The sequence below is a fragment of the Epinephelus fuscoguttatus genome, linkage group LG4 (genome assembly GCF_011397635.1).
Source record: "Epinephelus fuscoguttatus linkage group LG4, E.fuscoguttatus.final_Chr_v1".
Taxonomy (NCBI): domain Eukaryota; kingdom Metazoa; phylum Chordata; class Actinopteri; order Perciformes; family Serranidae; genus Epinephelus; species Epinephelus fuscoguttatus.
Genome location: NC_064755.1, coordinates 40,828,844 through 40,850,031, shown reverse-complemented (window position 1 = coordinate 40,850,031; position 21,188 = coordinate 40,828,844). Strand labels below are relative to the sequence as shown.

At 41.0% G+C, this 21,188-nt stretch overlaps 2 protein-coding genes across 3 annotated transcripts in view; both read right to left on the bottom strand.

Annotated features, from left to right (window-relative positions):
- Positions 1-552: 552 nt before the first annotated feature.
- Positions 553-8,808, bottom strand: wee1 (WEE1 G2 checkpoint kinase). The gene is made up of 10 exons (XM_049574686.1): positions 7,643-8,808; positions 6,110-6,324; positions 5,658-5,724; positions 4,415-4,587; positions 3,976-4,244; positions 3,732-3,821; positions 3,550-3,635; positions 3,070-3,240; positions 2,832-2,977; positions 553-1,697 (listed from the first exon to the last, which is right to left on the bottom strand). The coding sequence occupies exons 1-10, from the start codon at positions 8,129-8,131 to the stop codon at positions 1,541-1,543; spliced, it is 1,863 nt and encodes a 620-aa protein (XP_049430643.1). The 5' UTR covers positions 8,132-8,808; the 3' UTR covers positions 553-1,540.
- Positions 8,809-13,731: 4,923 nt separating this feature from the next.
- ankrd27 (ankyrin repeat domain 27 (VPS9 domain)) overlaps positions 13,732-21,188 on the bottom strand; it is a 61,300-nt gene continuing 53,843 nt past the window's right edge. For both annotated transcript variants that reach the window (XM_049574683.1, XM_049574682.1), the window contains exon 28: positions 13,732-20,062. In XM_049574683.1, coding sequence (XP_049430640.1) covers positions 19,421-20,062 — 642 coding nt within the window. In that variant the 3' untranslated portion in view covers positions 13,732-19,420. The remainder of the gene's footprint in view (positions 20,063-21,188) is intronic.

Genomic DNA, 21,188 nt, shown 5'->3' with positions numbered 1-21,188 from the left:
CATTTTTCATGAAATTTTGACGACGTACTATACTGACATTTTTTTTATGAAATTTTGACGACATACTGACGTTTTTACGAAATTTTGACGTCAAGCTATACTATGACATCTTTAATGAAATTTTGACGACATGTTACACTGACATTTTTTATTTAATTTTGACGACATACTATACTTTGGCATTTTTTATGAAATTTTGACAACATACTATACTATAAAAGTTTTCATGAAATTCTGACATCAAGCTATACTATATTTTTTATTGAAATTTTGATGATATGCCACACTGACACTCTTGATAAAATTTTAGAGTCATACTATACTATGACATTGTTATTGAAATTTTGGCATGCTACAGACAGGACTTTGTGTGAGAATTATACAGGTATAGATTTCATTAACTCAGATCACAAACTGGTATAAAAACAGATTAAAGTGATGTTTCCGATGTGCGACTGTATTTTATTGTGACATCACTAAAGCTCCTGATATACTGTCCACTGACAGATTTCCCATCTTGTGAAGTTTCGTCACAGTGAAGACAAGACAGAGTGTAGATGGTGAGAATTTATTAAAAGAACATATGTACAGGTTTCAACAGCACAGAGGCTGTTTTGTGTTAGAAGTTACAGGAACAAAAAGACGAGGGAAACTTTTCTGAACAGTAATTAAAGATGAGCGTCATGAGAAAAAAACAGAACACATGAGAACCTAGAGAACAGGACGATGATTGTTCTAATGCTACAGGCAGGGTTGGCTGCACCAATCAACAGATTGTGACCTCACAGATAACGGAGTTCATTAGCTCACTGGTTTTGGTACTTCAAATCAAAAATGGATGACGTTCCTCAAAAGGCATGATCCATTCTCCATCTGACCAGAAGAATAAAGAATAAACAGGGAAACGGACTCCTGCTAACTGAACTTAAGAGCCAGTGACCTGGAGATGATCCAACCTGAACCGGGCCAAACCCTGATAAACACACAAAACATCAATAGCAGCAGTTTTTTTTTTCTTAAAAAAAAAAATGTGGCAAGTTCCAGCTGTTGCCTCCAAAGTGCTCCAAACACAGAAAATGTCAGTCCTCAGACCCTCTGGTACCCAGCATCAGGCGTTCGACAGGCAGTAAGGTGCGTACGACAAGTACATTCACACTGAAGAGAGCGTCACTGCAGCTTCATCAAGGGAAGTGCAAGGACAGAAACGGAGACAGAGCCTGATGGATACAAAAAACTTGAGGAATGACAGAGTGTACAAAGGTACAGGAAGTACCCTTCAGAGTGTACAAAGGTACAGGAAGTACCCTTCAGAATGTACAAAGGTACAGGAAGTACCTTTCAGGAATGACAGAAATCCATCAGGAAGAAAAGGGCTGAACTATGTTGGCAACCAGAGTCTATCAAGATGAGTTCAACCTTCTACAGCTCCGCCCACTGACAGGTTCTCCTTGAACTGAAGAGACCGCTCCATCTGAGCGGGTTTGGATTCAAAGGTCCATGAGCCTTGTTGTGTCACTTCCTGTCAGCATGGGTTAGAGTCTCAGTAGATGGTGAGGCTGACCGAGCGGTTCATCTTCTTGCCGATGAGTCTGGAGGTTCTGGGGTTGGACTGGACCGTGGAGCGGGTCAGAATCCTGTCGGTGGTCAAAACCTTCTCCTCAGCTGCAGCTCGAGCCTGCTGGGCCTTCTTCAGCTCCCTGGGGAAGACAAAGGTGTTACAGTTGAGTCACTTTGTCTCACTGAAGTTCAATCAATCAATTCTATTTATAAAGCCCAATATCACAAATCACAATTTGCCTCAGAGGGCTTTACAGCATACGACATCTCTCTGTCCTTTGGACCTTCGCAGCAGATAAGGACAAACTCCCCCCAAAAAACCTTTAACGGGGGAAAAAGTTGCATCTATTAATCTGCAGCAGGACGAAAACTGAGGAACCTTTTTATTATAAAATAATTTTCTCCTCAAACAAATGTTTTCTTCGTCTTCAAATGTCAAATCAAAGGTCAAAACCCCCAAATTTTCAGCTTACAGTCGCAGAAGAGAAAACTAGTTGACCTTTTGGATATAAACTGTCATCACTTCATTATTTTATCCTGTTAGACATTTGTGTCAAGTTTTGTCATAATTAGTGTCTGAATTCTTCAGTTATGGCCAGAAACAGGTTTGGTGAGGTCGCACTGACCTTTGACCACCGAATTCTAAACAGTTCATCTTTGAGTCCAAGTGAATGTCTGTGCTAAATTTAAAGAAAGAGGCACTCTTTAAGATATCGTGTTCACAGGGATGGGATGGACGGACAACACGGTGGTCGCCGGTGCAGAGACGTAATAAAACAGAGTAAAGTCAGACTAGAAAATTAAACCTGACAGTTTTGGTATTAATCTTTTAAAATGTGACTCATCACCAAAATAGTTGAAGGTTAATTTTCTGCCAATCAATTATTTGAATCTTTGCAGCTCAAATCTGCAGATTATTTTTCTCTATCAACTGTTGGATCTGTGAAACTGGAGGGAAAAAAATCCCAAATTATTTCTCCAAAAGCACGAGGTGGTGTCTTCACACTGTGGTCAGTCAAAAACACAAATATTCAGATTATTAGAATTAACGGAGAAAACGAGAGCTGTAACTAATGATTTTCATTATCTATTATTTTCCTCTTATTAACCAATTGGTTTATCAAACTCTGGAAAAATGTTTTGTTTGTCAATGAACTATTTGTTGATGAACAGCGAAGCTTCAGACACCACATACGACTGTATTATTAACTTTAAGACCCCGTCAGCTTTTTCCCTCCATCTGAATTATTTTTTCAGTGTTACTGAGCTCTTACTTCTGCAGCAGTGCGTTCTTGAACTTCTCTGCATTGAGTTCCACTCGCAGCTGGTCGGCGCTCATTCTGGCGGCAGTGAGGAGCACTGGGTGTTTGATGAGGTCAGAGGTTGATGGTCGTCTACTTGGATCAGGATGGATCATCAGCTGGAGGAGAACAGATCAAATATAACGTCTGACTATAAAGAAAGGAGTGAGTTTGTCTGTCTGTTTGCCTGTTGTGTCGTGTCCTGTGTTACCTTGAGAAGACTGAGGAACTCTGGAGAGAGCACTTGTGGGATGGCGGGAAGTTTTCCCTGTCGGATCTCGTGCCATTTGTCTCCGTTTGTGGGAAGAGGCTCCGCCCCCGAGGCACTGACGACTGTCAGAGCCAGAGCAAAGATGTCCGCCTTCGTCAACTTACTGTAGTCCTACGAGAAGAAACCAGAGCAGTCAGGAGGAATGATGACACATCTGTCAAGCTCCAGTTATTATTTTATTATTTATTAATCACTCCTCAAAACTCATCGTTTCAAAATTGTGTTTAATGTGTGTATTTAAATGTGTGAATATTAATGTGTCTATTTTATGATGGTTTCTAACTGATGTAAAGTGACTTTGAGTTCTATGAAAACGATTCTGTAAATAAAATCTATTACTATTACTATTATTATTATTATTATTATTATTATTATTAATAATTCAACAGAAGCAGCTGATTTTAAAGAACAGTAACAAACCTCCTGCAGAACTTCATTGGCGAGGTATCTGCTGTCACCTTCCTCCACCTGGGGGTTGTTTACTCGTGTCACATGACCAAGATCACCTGGAGAGGGACACGAACACAACAGACTCAGAACGTCAGCAAAAAAGAAAATAGCAAACCAAATTATCACAGAACAACAGAGCAGAAGCAGCGCACCTATTTTGTAGACGACACTGGTGGTCAGTCCTTCGTCCTCATCACACTCGTCACAGCTGGTTACAGACTTCCGTGAAATAAAGATGTTGCCTGAGACAAAGACGGAGACATGTCCGTTAGTTTCTGATGAGACAACATTCACACAAAGATCTCTGCATCTCATGTGGTGTGAAACTACAACCACAGATCTGTACATCCTCCTCAGTCAGGGTCAGAATCTGAGGCCAGTATGTGAGGGACTCACTGGGCTTGATGTCCATGTGGACCAGAGACATGGAGTGGATGTACTTGAGTCCTCGTGTGACCTGAAGCAGCAGGTCTTTGAGCTCCAGCTCCGACAGGTAACTGAGGCGTCTGTAGTTCTCTGCGATGACGTCAGACAGTGTGCCGCCGTTGCAGTACTCATTCTGGATGAGCATGTGGTCGTCCTCAGCCCAGGCAGAGTAGTATCGCACCACGTGGGGATGTTGGCCCAGCACGGCGTGGGCGTACACCTCCCGCAGGGCGTTCTGTCTGTGGAGGAGGGGAACAGACGGTTTTAATTAAAGACACGTCTGGGGGGAGTCTGGGAGTTAAAATGGTGCCTTCAATGTCTCAGGGGACACTTTGGATGCTGTGCTTCAGGAAACACACCCTCAGAATAAGAATTAAAAGATTATCAGATTGTCGTGGGGTCCACTCACTCATCTACGGATCCTGCCAGAGGTTTCTTCGACCTCTTGATTGCGTAGATGCAGCCGTCGAGTCTTTTCACACACTTAAACACAGCACCAAACTCCCCACAGCCGATCTTCTCCAGCTCCAGGAACTCTGAGGTGTATCTGGACATCATGTTGTTCTCCATCATGGTGATCCTCTGAGGACAGAGTTCATCATTAGCATTGACCTTTTTAAACTGTTGCCTCTGAACCTCTGAGAGGTTTCCTTCAGCTGCTTTAAAAATCAGTCTACAGCAGAAGGCATATGAAGCGATCACTGTGTAATAACTCTCTGATTTGCAAAACAAAGTTGAGCTGAAAAAGTTGTTTATTTGCTCAAACTAAAAGTATATATTTATTTTTAATTTGTCTCTCTTTACAATAAAGGTATTTGCCTCCCTCTTTCATTTTAAACAGTTGTGACTACAAGTTTTCATTTTTTTAAGAACATATTTTATAATTGTGTTTCTTTAATGTTTCTTATCCATGCACTAAAACACCTAAGGAAATCATTTGTCTGTAAAAACCTGCATCGTCACACAGCAGATTCTGCTGGTTCAATAAAAACAACTTTTTTTAATTCAAATGTCACCCAGAGCTCTGGGACACTTATTTTCTCTTACTGTTTTAGAACATGGAGGCTCCTGCCTTCAGTAACTTGCAGACAGGTGTGTAGGAGGAAAATGACCACAGGTGAGGTCTGTGTCCACATTGAGTTTTTTCTCAGTGCCAGCTTTTTTCAGAAGGAGTGAATTTGGCTGTACGTGGCCACCTTGAGAAAAAGCTCGTGCCCAGCGTCTTTTTCAGAGCACTGGGCCTTTTTTGCCTGCCACTGCTTTCTGCTAAAGCCAAACACTCTGTGGGACACAGACCTTATAAGAAGAGAAATCCTGCACACTGTGCTGTTACTTACAATAAATTTTATTTAGATATATAACGTTTCGATCCTTAGATGTTATCAAGACCTGATGAAAGTCTAAGATCCCAAACTCTGTGCATTTAAATAAAGTTTATGTGAAGGGATTTCTCTTCTCTTCTGATATTTTCAGGCTTAATAATCGACTCACTGAGATAACTACCAACAGATCAATAAACAAACTAAATGTGATTAGTTGAAGCCCTAAAAAAAGTTTGGGATCAAACTTCCTGCAAAATGTAAAATGTGGCTTTAAAATAAATCAACCTCACTGTTAATGTGTGAATCACTGTGTGTAACGCATTGAATTACCTTTGAAGGTGGCAGCACTTCCTCCTCTGCCTCGCCGTCACTCGCCTCCATGTCCTCTCCACAGGAGCTGAGACACAGGGGACAATAGAGGGTGTAGGTTAACATTCTGTACAGCAGGGGGCGGCACTGAGGGGCCTCACAAGCACATGGCAGAGTTCACCAGTAACCATGAGGTCTTGGTTCAGAGCCAAACCCCCAGATCTGAGTCAACGGCTGTAACGAATCTGGTTAAAATAAACAAAGGCTTCAGATACCAGGTTAACCTGTTGAGCGCCGCACTGATTAACACAGACACAGATATAAAGTTCATCTACACCACATAAACAGGAAATATGTCACCAAAACACTGACTGCAGCTTGTCACCCCCTCCTCCAACATTTAGGAAACATGTCTGCAGCCTGCAGGTGTTTCAGGTGCAGCAGATTTTTGGGATTGAAGACAGGAAACCTACTCGTTCCAGTGCGCCCTCTTCCTGTTGTTCCTCTGCTGGGTGGCAGACTGGATGAGGAGGGAGTCGGGAGTGAAGGGGTTAAAGTTGACCAGAGGGGTCTGCTGTCTCCTGCCGCTGTCTGTGAGCAACTTCCCTGAAGCCTCCACATTCTTGAAGAGGGCGACTCTCCTGCTGGACGATCCCAGACCCGACCCCCGGGCCCTGGACAACAAACTCTGGAGGAGGAGAAGAAGACGGCAGGTTTAGAATTTATAACATGAAAGCAGCAGCAGAGAGAAAAGAGTAAAGATTTAAAAACCAGACCAGATACCAGAGCTGGAATTTAGCACCAACCAGCAGCCAAATACTGCTGAGTCACTCTTCACACCCCCCCAACAAACAAACAAAGGTATCTGTTGAGCATTGGGTAGATCTGCAGACCAATACACATTTTTAAGGTAATCCATCCTTTCATAGTATTTATCTGAGTTTCACATTCATTGAGTGCTTGTTCTCACCTGCATTAATTAACGCTGCTAATTTCATCGTACTTCTTCAATGACTAAGGCTCTCTGTTCTGTTTTATTCACTCACCAGCCAAAACAAACAAATAAAGGTAATCCACTGAGTTTCTGGTAGATTTGGGAATCCATCAGCCACAGCAGCTGGTGGAGTATAACATGAATTTACAACCTGACTAACAGCGTGAAGTCACATAAAGATGGTCAATAAACAATCAACGATCTGAAGTTCTGAAATAACATATTGTGAAATATTTCACACACACACACCCCTCATTCTCACACTGCAGCCTTTAAACTTTAACAAATCTGCACACTTGTTTTATGTCTTATACTTTGTTTATACAGGTAGTCTGTTTTCTTAGCAACATATTTTAGTGTAATTAGTAAATCTTAATATTGTATATTCCACAGATCTTATTCTTACAGAGCTACTAAAGTTTATTTTTCTGCTGACACGTATTTTTTCATCCTCTGGTGTGATGTGTGTGTTTCACTGTGTTTTTACTGCACCTTGCAAATGTCTGAATGATCAGAGAAACTCTTGACTAGAGTTCAATAAAGTCAAACTGCCTGTCTGTCTACAGTATCTATCTGTCTACCTATCTGAGTTTTAAATGGTGTGATCAGAGGAGCAGATGCTGAGTAATCACTGATGAAATAAAAACTTGTCCAGGCACAGACCAGGACCAGGATCGGGTCAGCAGATGATCCTGGTCTTGACTACAGAGGAGCATTATGCAACAGTACAGTTGTACATTAAGTGGGTCAGTGTGTTTAACCGACACGGTTCAGACCAGGATTCAAACTGCAGACCTGGTTTGTTTCTGTCTCTTCGTTTGTTCATTGTTTTACATGATTAGACCCAAAAATCAAAGTGATTTCACAGTGACGTGTTAAAGTGTGTGTTCAGGTGTTTGTTCAGGGTCATTTAATCTGATAAAGTTTAAATCTATTGATTACAAACACGTAAACAAATCACAGCCTCTGATGATGTCAGCTCACCTGTAACTGTGTACAGGTATGAACTCACCTTGGGGGTGTGCGGGGTGTCAAACAGCCTCAGTTTTCTGAAAGTCTTGTGCGGAGGTGTGTCGGGACAGTCCGGGATCGGGGAGCTGGATCCTTCCCCGTCGTCCTGGACGTAGGAGCGCTCCGGTGATCCTCCGTACAGCCGGGAGGCTTTCCTCGGTGACGGGGAGCAGTTGGCGAAAAGGACGCTGCTCGGTGAACGGAGGTGAGACGGGGACCCGAAGCTCTCCTCGTCCCACAGCTCCACGTCGTCGTCCCCACCGGACTGGTTCAGGGGGCTGCTGCCGCCCTCCAGACGTTTATCCACGGGGCTCCGCCGCACCGGCATCGGGGAGTCCATCTCCGTGAAACCGGACTCTCCTCCGGTGCTGTTGTTCACGTCCTCGATGGGCTCGTCCTCTCCGTCGCTGGAGGTGAACTGGAGCTTCTGGCGGATCGGTAAAGTCTTGGGAGAGTCTGATCCGTGTCGGTGGCGGCTGAAGCCCGACATGTTCACGATTTAAACCCCGGCGGCGGCGTCGAAGAGAAAATGACGCGGTTGGATCCCCGCTACGGTTCTATCGTTTCTTACCTTAAACACGGAGCCGTTAAACTTTTAACTACCTTAAAATAAAGGTACCGATTCAAACACAGAGTCCACAAAGTACCGTAGACGCTTAAAGGTCCGTTAACGTCCCAGGAAAAACTTGGGTAACTCCAACACGCCCCTTCAGCACCGTGAAATGGCTCCGGACTAACTCACGGTAAGAGCAGGATTTACCGGAACAATAAAGTCCCGACGCTTCTGTTAAACTAACAACAGACAGACAAAGTACCGGCTCCGGTCCAGTTCCGGTATCTACCGTCTTCTTTCCGTTAATAAAACCGAACCAATGTTTACAACAAACTCTGAATGAGTCTCGAGCTGCTCCGCTTCCTATCACGCGCGTGGCAGAGGACTTCCCGCGACCGTTGGTCACGTGTGCCCGAGCAGCCAATCACAGCGCGCCTGGGATTTTTGAAAGATGGGCGTTCCGGAGAGGTTTCAGGAGGCGTGACGTCATCCGTGGCACAGCAACGATGTGGCGCGAACGGGATCTTTTCAAGTCTCACGATGACGACATCACCTGTGAGACAATGAGTCCATTATTGATTATTGACGGTGTGATCAAAGGTTTTCTCGCCTGGAAAGATAGACGAGAGCAGGCGGCCGCAGACTATGGCCGCAGCGGAGGGCGGTGACAAAAAACTTATTGTTTCCAGCAGCCTTCAGTCCGTACAGGAAGTCACAGACACACTAACATCCTGTCTGGAATGATGTCAGTTCATTAAAAGAGTGACCAGACCCGTATATCAGTTTGTTTTCAGTCTCCAGTTGTTTTAATTATGATAGATGAATTTATTAAAATGCTTTCTTCATGGTTTAACCTCCATTATATGAACTCTCCTGTAAGTCAGCATCATATCAGTTTGACCTGTCCCCTCAACTACACAGGCTGAATAAACTGTGTTTGACTATAAGTATTCATACTTTCAGAGGGAAAAAAATACAAGATAACAGCTTTCATTAAAGATCAGTCAGATACAGTCAGGGCTTCACATCTGTACACGTTATTATAAGAATCCTCACATCCCACTGACCACCAGTCTGTGTGTTGCTAAACACTTCAATAATTAGAAAAGTCCAATATTAATATAGTACAGTAGACTCTGTAAAGTTTATGATGAATGTATTTAGTCTCTGACAACTAAACTTCACCATCAGTCACACAACATGTTTTCTGTTCACAGAATAAACCTTCAAATAAGACAAATTAAATCTCAATCTCTAAAATCTCCACTTCTGTAATACGTCAGAGCAAGTCGGGATGAAGTCGGACACAAAACTCATAGATATAATCATAGATGACTCATTCCTGGGGCTACTGTGCGTCAACGTCGCCGCCATCTTGGTGAGGTCACTGTCGGCTGGCTAGTAGGCTACTGTTGTGTATGGAGATAAGTCTTCAGCAAACTTGGCGTGCTCACTCAAAAGTCTCAAAGTGTTATTGGGTGCCGGTCCAAAAAATTACAGCAAAGCAGAAAAACCCGACAGCACTCACTAATAAGTATAATACTTTTTAATATAGTGGACTGCACAGCAGCAGTCAAACAGACGCGTTTCAGCTCATAGCCGTCCTCAGTGTTAAATGGTTTGTGGGCGGGGAGCGTATCTATGTTTCCCAGGTTCTATGTTCCCCACTTAACCCTGCAAAAAAAGGTTCTATGTTCTCCCCTTACACAAATAAGGTTCTATGTTTCCTGGGTTCTATGTTGCCCGCTCAACCAAATGGGAAACATAGAACCCTTTTTGTGTAAGCGGGGAACATAGAACCTTTTTTGCAGGGTTAAGTGGGGAACATAGAACCCGGGAAACAAAGGGATGTGTCCCTTTGAACAGAAACCAGCTGGTTCAGATAACATTAAAAACAATACAAATATGGATCATTCATAAATGCAACCTCAGTGATACATCCAATAGTCAAAATATAATAAAAAATAGAAATAGAATAATACAAAATCTTGGAGCGTAAAATAGAATACAATATCAAAAGATAGACCAATATATATATACACAACAGTAGCCTACTAGCCAGCCGGCCGTGACCTCCACAAGATGGCGGCAACGTTGATGCATCGCTGAAACCTAATGACCACTCACAGCAGCCGACAACATCTCCCGACAAGGCGTTCTGCTGACTCTGATTGGCTTACAGTGCTGTCAATCTCGTTTTGGTTTTGGTATAGCGTCATTCTGTTGGCTCTAACGAATCAAACGAGGTGTCAATCACGTGCCAAGCTGTTGCGGAGATACGGGCCTCCAAAGCTAGGTGTGTATTGGTCAGTTTGGAGTGGGAAATAGAGGAAAAAACGAAACAGACAGTTGTGTGTGTATATCCTAAACATCAGTAGGGATTTACAGAAACAACAAATGAAAGATATAGGATTGTACATGACAAAAATCACATGCAAACATGGAGCAATTTTGGAGAGCTCGCCTGAATTTTCTGTACTAAAACCTCTCTAATATTGTTCTGCTTCACTTTATCAGAATCAGCCTTTGCAGAGTTAACGTTCACATATTGTACTATGGTGTGACAGAGGTTTAGAGCTGCTGCTGCATCATTCCAAAGGGATACTCATCCTAAAAATGCTTCTTTTTTTTAAGGCGAACCTCAAAATGTTTCATTTGTGCTGTGTGCCATCTTCATTTACTCATATAACACATACTGATATTTACACATCTTAACAAATCTCACAAGTGTTCCCTTTACCATGACACCACAAGTATTCAAATAGACCTTGTGGTTGCAGAGATTTATTCATTTCATTATGGGTATGCAATTTTCGAGCAGAGGCCTATAAAATAGGCTTAGCTGTGAAAAGGTTAAGAGTATCAAGTGGTGTACGCACAAAGTTCTCTCAACATTTGCTTGTTTTCTCATTCTGCTTTATCATGAACTGAGTATTTATGAAGCTGTCAATAATGAACTATACTGTTTTACAGACTGATTTTCTTTATTCTTTTTATATTTTTCCTGAGCCTTTAATCTGTCAGTGTGGTTCAGTACACACGACTACAATCATGGGAAAGACTGCTGACTTTACAGCTGTCCAGAAGACACTGATACCCTCCGCAGGTGGGTAACCCACAGAGAGGCACAGAATCCAAGTTGCATAAAGCCCAATGATGATTTGGGGTGCCATGTCATCTGCTGGTGTTGGTCCACTGTGTTTTATCAAGTCCAAAGTAAACATGGCCGTCTACCAGTAGATTTTAGAGCACTTGATGCTCTTTAGATGCTCTTGATGCTTGAAACTCATTTCGGCCACTTGTATCTGCGACTCTTATTCTTTTGGTCACCATGAGCTCATGACCATAGGTGAGGGTTGGGATGTCGCCTTCCTGCTCAGCTCCCTCTTCACCACGACGGTCAGACACAGCGCCCACATCCCTGCAGAGGCTGCACCAAACCGCCAATCCATCTCATGCTCCATTCTACCCTCACTCGTGGACAAAACCCAGAGATACTTGAACTCCCTACCTTGAGGGAGTTCACGGGGTTGTTGCAACGTAAAGTTTAAGATTGAAACATAAAGTCAAGTAAACATATCTGTGGTTTGCAGAAATGTACAATGCTAACATTTATTCTGGCGGTTTGGTCGACACACCTGCAAGTTATTCGGAAGATTTAAAGGAAATAAGTAAAGAGTTAAAGATACAGTTTATCGGAATCAGAAATACTTTATTGATGATTCGTTACAGTTGTTCCGATGTCAGTATCTTGCTAAGAGTTAGATAACAAAAACCAATATACACCGATCAGTCAAAACATTAAAACCACAGATGACAGATGACATGATCAATACTGATCATCTCGTTACAATGTCATGCTCTACTGGAAAACATTTGGTCCTGGCATTCACGTGGATGCCACTTGAAGCCCTTCACTCATCCAAACACCGCTGCGGACCAAGTCCCCCTCCTCATGGCAATAACACTCTACTCCTCCCCTCCAGCAGAACATAAACCATGCCTCACCACAAACAATGCTCAGAAATGGCCTGAGGAACATGACAAAGAGTGCAAGGCATCGACCTGGCCTCCAAATTCCCCAGATCCCAGTCTGATCGAGCATCCGCTGGACGTGCCTGCACCCCACCTCATAATCAACGGGTCTCAAAGGGTCCACCGCCAAACGCCCTGGTGCCAGACTCCAAAGCACACCCCCAGAGGTCCTGTGTCCATGCCTTGACATGTCAGAGCCAAGTCTGATCCAAAAAGGCCCCACTGTAGATCGGGGGTATCTCTGGGGTGCCAGCACGTCCCAAGAAAACTCAATCAGATTGGGATCTGGGGAATTTGGAGGCCAGGTCGATGCATTGAGCTCTCTGTCATGTTCTTCGGGCCACTCCTGACTAGTAGTGAGGCATGGCGCATTGTCTTGCTTGGGGGGGCCACTGCAATCGCAGTGCATTGTTGCCATTGGGAGGGGAGCCAAAAGTTTCCCAGCACAACATTGCACTTAGGGTTGGGATCCGGATCCGGTTCTTTTTTGGAACCAGGTCCAAAGTTCCGGTTCTGAAACTGGTTCCATCACATTTGGAGTAACGGTTCCTGCAAACGGTTCCTAGATTGTAAAAAAAAAACCAAAAACAAAAAAAAAACGTCACGTGCATTTCCATTAGCATGCGGCACGGGGCGCATATTTCTGTCCGAACCTGACCGAGCCCGACATTATCTAATTACTAAAGCACTGAGTTTGTGTCACACAGTTGTTATGGCCGTGACCTCTGTGTTTGAGACGGGAGCAGGCGGCGGGAGGTCCGAGGCTTCCAGCGAGGGGAGCGGTAGAAACAAACAGTAAATGTGTGTGTGTGTTCTGTTCAGGTGTTGTCACATAAATAACAGTGCCCAAGCATGAATGCATATAAGTATTTTTTATTACATTGCTGTGGTTAATTTTAATAGTGTTACTGTAGAAATCAGAGAATCACTTTTTGTTGTTATATATTCTCAGGGAGATGATACAAGCTCTAAATCTGAAATACACACCACACACAAATGTGTATTTTCATCTAATTGTACTGTGCAGCAGTTAGAATAAAGTTTTTGTATTTGTATGATTGCATTTGTGTTTATTATATACTTGTTTAAGTATAGCAAGTATAATGAATATAATGTAGGAATTGGTAAGAGGAATCGGTAAGGAATCGGAATCGTTAAAATCCTAACGAGTCCCAACCCCACTGTAACAAGATGATCAATGTTATTCACTTCACCTGCCAGTGGTTTTAATGTTTTGGCTGATCAGTGTATTGTCCATATGGTGAATATGAAGCTACCATTAGCAGCTGGTTAGCTTAACGCAAAGACTGAAAACTTATTTTATTTTTCTATACTTCTAATTATTTATTTATTTTTACCTTTCTCTATTTATCTGTACATATTTCTATGCTTCTATCCTGAATTTACATAATAGAGACATACGTTATCAACACGTCAGTCTCTTTACGTTAAATGTTATCGAAGCTTCATCAGTGAAAAAAAACACCATTGATAAAAATATAATAAGTCTCAATGATCAATGGTTTATTATTGGTTATTTGGGTGTGAATTAAATAAGGCACATTCACATCATTTTAACATTCAAACCTGAAAATAAAAACAGTGGTACAAAAATAATTAAGACTTGACTTCTGATTGGGTTTGACATCCTTTCATCATAGATCAGACACTGAAACACAAAGACACCGCCTTGCTGGAGACTCAGTGAATGTTTCTGTGTTTGTGACGGGCCAAAAAACGGCGGACACATCGACGGAGGGCTGGAAACAAACGGACGGTTAACAGTGAAACACAAAGAGTCAGAGAGGTCAGTTCAAAGTGAACCAGTGAGCTTCATCAGCACTGAAACACACTCAGTAAAATAAGTGGACTACGGGAGGTGAACATGTGACATTAGTGTGAACAGTAACACTGACAGTGACACTTCTACAGTACTGCAGCTGCTTCATTATGTTGCATCTGTATTAAATATCTTCTAATGTTAAAGGACCAAACTGGTGGTTTTACATGTTTTATTTCTGTGATTAATACTTTATATTTTACATCACTGCTAACCAACTTCCAAATCATACATTCTGTTGTTTAGACTGATCTTCCTGCAGCCAGTTGTTTTATTTCTTTTTTATAACATTGCAAAAATTTTTATGGAGGACGGAAGTTGCCAAAATCAAAAATAAATAATTACTTAATAAATATATTATGTGACTAAATGTACCAAAATATATTAAAATAAATGTAGGCATTAATTAGTTGATAAAATGTAGCATAAATATACATTTTTATTTGCTTCTTTGTTTATTTACCCTTTTAATAATACCCCTAATTACTTACTTTGCTATTTAATTTTCCAATTTTATGTATTTATTTTTTTTATTTATTTTTTAAATGATTTATTTAATTTGCATTTATTTTTCATTCATTTTAAATGTATGTATTTTTAAATTTACTAATTTATTTATGTATTATTTTCCTCATGAATGTTTTTATGCTTTTCTTGAGCATAAATGATGAGGGGGCTGTTATTAATTTGAGAAAGTTCATCATTACTTTAAAATACTAAGTCATTATTTTGACACAAGTAAGTCATCATTTTAAGAAATTTTTACATTATTTCAAGATACCAAGTCATTAATTTGAAGTTTCTCATTAATGTCTGATACTAAGTCATTATTTTTGAGAAAGTTTCTAATTATTTTATTTTAAGAAACTCTCATGTTTTAAGTTTTGAATTTGAGGAATATTCTCATCGTCTTGAGATACTAAGTCACTAATTTGAGGTTTCTCATTAATTTACATTCATTTTTTATTCATTTTAAATGTGTGCATTCATTTTTAAATTAAAATTTTTCATTATTTCCCTTTAAATGTTTCCCCAATATATATCCCCTAACTAATTTATTTATGTTACGTTCTTCATAGATTTCTTTATTCATTTCTTTTTAGTTATGCAAATGAGGGCGCTGTCATGGGGTCAACTTTCTGTCTCTTGGTTGACATCAGAGTGCACAGATCAACTCTACATACCTTGCTTCCACTCTGATTAAGATTAGATCATTTATTTATCAAGTAATTCAATTATTTAGTTGATTTTTGCAGCTTCCATCCTCCATACTTTCTTGCAGAGACTTGAAACTTGGATGAGATTAAAATTAAAAATCAAAAATAGCCCGTTAAATTATACAAATGCAGAATCTTTGCTGATATTGTTCAATATCATTTCATAAAATGGCAAGTGCAAAATCATGTGAAATGATATTAATGAACTGATATGCAATATATTAAGGACATTAAGGAGAGCTGCAACTAAAAAAACATTTTCATTTTCAATTAATCTGCCAGTTATTTTTTATCTTTTAATACATTAATTAAAAACAAAACAACCCTAGGTCTATGTTTTATCATATTTTGTAACCTGTGTGTTCTGTGTGCTGCCAGAGTCGACACTACTGTAAAAGAGAATTTTGACCTCAGTAAAGCAAGTTCCTGGTTAATTTAAATAAACAAATGTATATGTGTAAATGGCTCTTGAACTCCATCAAAATGCAGTGATAATATAACTCTCACAAACAATAATAAACTGCGATGGATCATCTATCTGCGGCAAGTTTCAAGTCTATAAAATAAAAAATAAATATAAAACATGCTGGTATGATTTTGAAATTGTTGCCAGTGATGTAAAACATAAGGTTTGCAGTCAACAGGATAAAAACATAAAACCCAGCTGTGTGATCCTTTAAGCTGCTCTACGTCTGTGGAGAAAACACAGTCTATCATTCAGGAGGAGCTGAAACTCTCTGAACACACAACACACTGCCATCAAAAAGGGTTATTAATAAAATAAAATGATCCTGATAAAAATGTAAGTGATGTTAAACGGGGAAAACAAGCAAACCAACCACACTGTAAATCTATTTTTAACAGCGTCTAGTTATTCAAGTAAAACAACACGTTCCTCAGGTGAAGTCTAGTGGTCGGATCAGAGCTACAGTCCAAAGGCTTAAAACAAAACTGAAGACACACATATCATCATACAAACTAATAATAACAGTCAGTTTGCATCCCTTTTTCTTTCTGTGAAGGCTAGAAGAAGAAAGTGCTTCAAACTCAGGTGAGACGAGGAGGAGGAGGAGGAGGAGGAGGAGACACAGCAGCTGCTGAGGCCGATACAGAAGCCCATTTCGGCCAGTAAGAAAAATACATGATTTAAACTTGTGATGAAAAGATCCTGTAAATCATGAGGAGAAACGTCCTTAAAATAGTATCTTAAAATAATGACTTAATATATGGAAACAATGAGAAACTTTATTTTTAGATACTAAAATATTATTTCAACATAAGTCGTTCCTTTCACATCACCGCTGACCAGCCTCCAAATACCTTTGTATTTATACCTCTATCTATTTACTTTGCCATTTATTTTTATAATTCTTTTTAGAAATTATTTATTTAATCTGCATTTATTTTTTATTTATTTCACATGTATGTATTCATTTTTCATTTAATAATTTATTCAATTATTATTTTCCACATTTTTATTCCCAAACTAATTTAATTATGTATTATTTCCTTAATTTTTTTTTTTTTTTGGCTTTTCTTGAGCATAAATGATGAGGGGGCTGTAATGAATTTGAGGTTTCTAAATACTAAGTCATTAGATTTAAATATTAAGTCATTTTTCAGTCATTACTTCAAGAAACGTTCTCATTATTTTGAAAATGTTTCTCAATTTTCCGAGATACCAAGTCATCAATTTGAAGTTTCTCATTAATTTGTGCTACCCAGTCATTATTTTTGAGAAATGTTTGTCATTGTTTTGAGATACTGTGTCATTACTTTGAGATAAGCAAGTTCTTATTTTAAGAGACTCATTATTTTTGAGATACTAAGTTATTGATTTGAGTAAGTCTCTAAGGTATTTGAGTTACTTTGCCATTATTTTGTGATACTATGTCACTTTTTTTGAGAAGTCATTTGCCATTATAATGGATTACGGTATCTTTTTTGGCAGAAATGGGCTTCCATAGACAGATGACCTCGTCAGACTGGAGAAATTCAACTGGGAGAAAGTCTGTTAACATCACCAACAACGTCTGATCATTTAAAGTCACAATGAAATGATATTTTAGTAGATTTCAGATGAGACACAAAGCAGGAAATGACCTTTCAACCTAAATGTTCACTTTAATCCCTAATTTGTTATTTATACTTTTTTTTATGTTTCTAGTTGTTTTGGGTAATTTGGGTGCAATTTATCATTTGATGTGTTTCACTGATACTCTGTTCTACTAGTTAACAAACATGCCTGTGAATCAATCAGTTAGTAAAGGGAAACAAAGGTTTGATTTATTAACAGAGGCAGAAATGTGCAAAATGGGTTTTTCTGTACATCAACTGATCAACAGTTAGTTTAACGATTAAAGATGCGCTGCTCCGCAGGAAGTAAAAGTTTCCAAAATATACAATCTAACAGAAGAAAAAGAAAAAGTTTTGCAGTCACCTGAAAATAAGATGCTGTCATAAGCCCCAAAAAGATTTCAGTGGACCTTAGAACAACTCCCTAAATTTCTCCCAAGCTCTCTCTCTCTTGAGATTTTATTTTGACAGTTAACTCAGAGCTGTATCACATTTCAACACATCAACAGTGACCAGGAGGGAATTTAGGGATTTGTGGACGCTATGAGACGACGTCACCTTTAAGAGAGTCACGCACCACAGAAACCTACATTTTAACATTTCATTGTGACTTTAAAGGGTCAGTACACCCAAATTACACACACATTTTCTCACTGACCTGCCCCTGCATACACAGCTGTGTGGGTTCTATGGTTGGTTTTTACTTTGGTGTTTTAAAGGGTTAGTTCGGATTCACCAAAATCACACAATGACGCAAACAAAATAACCGATCGAGGCAGTGGTAGACTAGCAACTCCAGTGTATGGAGAGATAAAACTGTCGCAGGGTCTGCGTGCGAAAGCTCCGAAAGCTGACACAGCGCTTGAATGTGCACCTCAGAATTTTTGTGACTAATAATGTCCACTTGGAGGCAGGCAACAGTTATAATGGCAGTACACAAATGCAATGTTTGGCAGCACATTGGTGTTCACTGCTTTTGCAAGGCAGCCTACTTCTCCGGTAACGTTTTCTGTGAAGACTTGTTGACGTCTTGCTTGTCCACAGAGTACTTCCTTTGTACGCCACCTATTGCAGCAAACAATGTGTGAGCATTAATGCCTCTATACGTGCTCGGGAGGCCTGCGCCATACTGTCTCACACGACTATGAACAAAGCTTTACTGTTTTTGTCAAAGGAGTCTGGCGGCTTTGAAGAGAGCACGGACAACGGCTTCAGCTTCCTGTCGGGAGGGGCTGTCTAACGAGAAGGTAAAGCAGTTTCTGTATCAATGCTCCTGCCTGTTTCTCCAGACTGTGGTCGTGCTGACCGCCATCTACCGTAGGTAATTTCCTGACTATGGATTAGTGCCTCATATAACGCCACTTTGAACCTTTAAACCTTAAACCTTTTAAGTCACAGAGACTCCAGTCTGCAGTTTTTCTGGTACATCACTGCTGAGTCATCTAATAATCACAAAATAAAAGTTGTTTATTTCACCTCTCCTTCTGTCCATATGCACACTTCCTTCCTCTCCTTTGCTCCCCATATTTGCACATTTTATATTTCCTTCTCTCTTTCCTTTTGGTAAGTTGGTTAACTGAAATTTACATGAAGGTATTAAATTAAATTCCACGGCCGATATATCTCCACTGCACCAAAGCTGGGCAGTGTCCCAACTCACGTTCAACCCTGACCCCTAAACCAAACCCATCTGCATGGTCAGATACCACTAGAGATAAGGGAGAAAATACATTGTTCTGTATGTTGGGTGAACCGACCCTTTTGACCACTTACAACTTTCTATTACTGCATTGTTTCTGTAGAATTAAAACTGTTGAAAGAACTGTTTTCAGCTGGTAGGAGTCAAAGTCGGCCCCAGAACTGTGACTTTACTGCGCACTTTCTCCGTCGACAGTTTAAATCAGCTTCGTCACAGAGTCATTGTCACATCTGATCTGAAACTGTGTGCTTCCTGTTTTCATTTTTGGTGTTACATCGAGGAAACCAAAAGTCTGTTTTGTGCTCCTCTATGATCTCTCTGAATGATTCCTCACCAACATCTCGGTTTCAAGCGCAGCCTCAATGATCCGACTCTGCGCTCCCCTCTGGTGTTTGGTTAGCGTCTCTCTGTTCGCCTCCATCGGTCGGGGCTGTGGGGTGGAGGTCAGCGGGGCAGGTTGGGCTGGAGTCTGCGTCCTTGCTTTCTGACTGCAAAGCCTCCGTGTCAGTGTGAGTCTGATCGTCAGGTAACTCCGGCTCACTGTTCAGAGGGCGGATATTGTTGGTGTCATGCGGCTCGGTGCCGTCATGTGAAGCAGAGGAAGTGGTTGAGGTGTGTGTGGGACTGGGTTCAGACAGATCATCAGCCTGAGTCGGTGCATTAGAGGCAGACGATTGAGAGATCTCACTGCCGGTGCTGCACTCATCAGCGGACTGTGTTTCACTGGTTTCGGGCTTTGAGTCGTCCCTGGACATCTGAACACCTGCTGTGTTCTCAGTGTGTGTGTCATCTGTCTGATTACCCTCATGTGGAGTGTATTCCGTCGTGTTGGGAGTGTGTGTGGGCACCGGCGGCTCCAATGTGTGTTCTCCTGAGTCCAGGGTGTGACAGCGACCCAGGGGCCGCTGCTCTCTCAGCCCGGGCCTGACGTCAAAGCTTGCAGAGGGGCTGCTGACCTCCACCGTCTCCCCTCGCCTCATTCTCCTCCTGTCTGGATTCCCCTGGGAACAAAAATCAAGCTCAGACCATAAAGACTGGGATGAAGATGGCTGCAAACGCCACAAAAAAACAAAGAAAGCAGCAACAAGTCTAAAACAAGTAAAAATTGTTTGTCTTGAGGGTGGTGCCAGTTGAAAGGTCATATTTTTACAACTTTATTGAACTTAGCAGAACAGGAAAGTTTCATGCTGTTATGTAGAGGAAAGGGGTGTATGTTCACAATAATTATTGTTCACAATGACACCGGTATAATTTTCTGATATGATAAAAATATTCATATTGTGAATGGCAATATTCCAACTTGTTGACGTAATGACATCAGACTGTTATGCACAGCAACAAGCATGGCTGAAAGGGACCTTCCTCTCAGCTCCACAGAGGAGTAGTTAAGTTACAAAAAGGGGAGTTCAGTAATGTGGAATCAATGGCTTCGTTAGACCTAGGTGTCCTGAATATTTTATGAACAGCCCCAAAACTTTTCAGACCCTTTCAGCGACTTGCTGCTCAGAGTAAACTCAGTAAGCTGCTCCTCTGGCAACAGCATGTTTCTCTCTCCTTCTCTGCTCTCACTGTGCGCGCACAAGAATCAGCTCCACAAACTAGAATTACTGTCCCGCAGTTTTATGCTTCGACAAACCGGTCAAGTATCTTTTACAGTTTACATCCATGTCTGTGAAAACATGAATGCTTCATAGACATCTTCAACCCGGCAGCACAGAGGATCTATACAATCAGCACAGTTTCAAGGTGGACACCGAAGATGAGAGTCAACAATTCACTATCTAACAAAATGTCTCCCCTTCTGTTCCTGAGGTATGAGGCTGAATAATGTTGGTGACGATTCTCAGACATCCAGGTCATAGTAAACATAAGTGTTACATTACAGGCACCTGGACTTGCTTGAGTTTCTTTAAGACGTTTCGCCTCTCATCCAAGAGGCCTCTTTAGTTTATAAGGGACTGGTGGTCAAAGGGTGGGTCAACGACTCACATGTGACCTTAACAACTCTGAAACTCAGGTCACATGTGACCTCAACGACTCTGTAAGGATTCACACTTACACAGGGTTTAAAGCCTGTGACTCCGCACCAGTCTGTTAGAACTGAAGAAGCCTCCTGAATGAGAGGTG

Excerpts from the sequence above, each read along its gene's own strand:
- wee1 (XM_049574686.1), bottom strand. The coding sequence starts at position 8,131 with ATGTCGGGCTTCAGCCGCCACCGACACGGATCAGACTCTCCCAAGACT. Across the intron at positions 6,325-7,642 it reads ACACCCCGCACACCCCCAAG|AGTTTGTTGTCCAGGGCCCG; the intron begins GTGAGTTCATAC and ends CTCCTCCTCCAG. Across the intron at positions 3,822-3,975 it reads CCACATGGACATCAAGCCCA|GCAACATCTTTATTTCACGG; the intron begins GTGAGTCCCTCA and ends TCTTTGTCTCAG.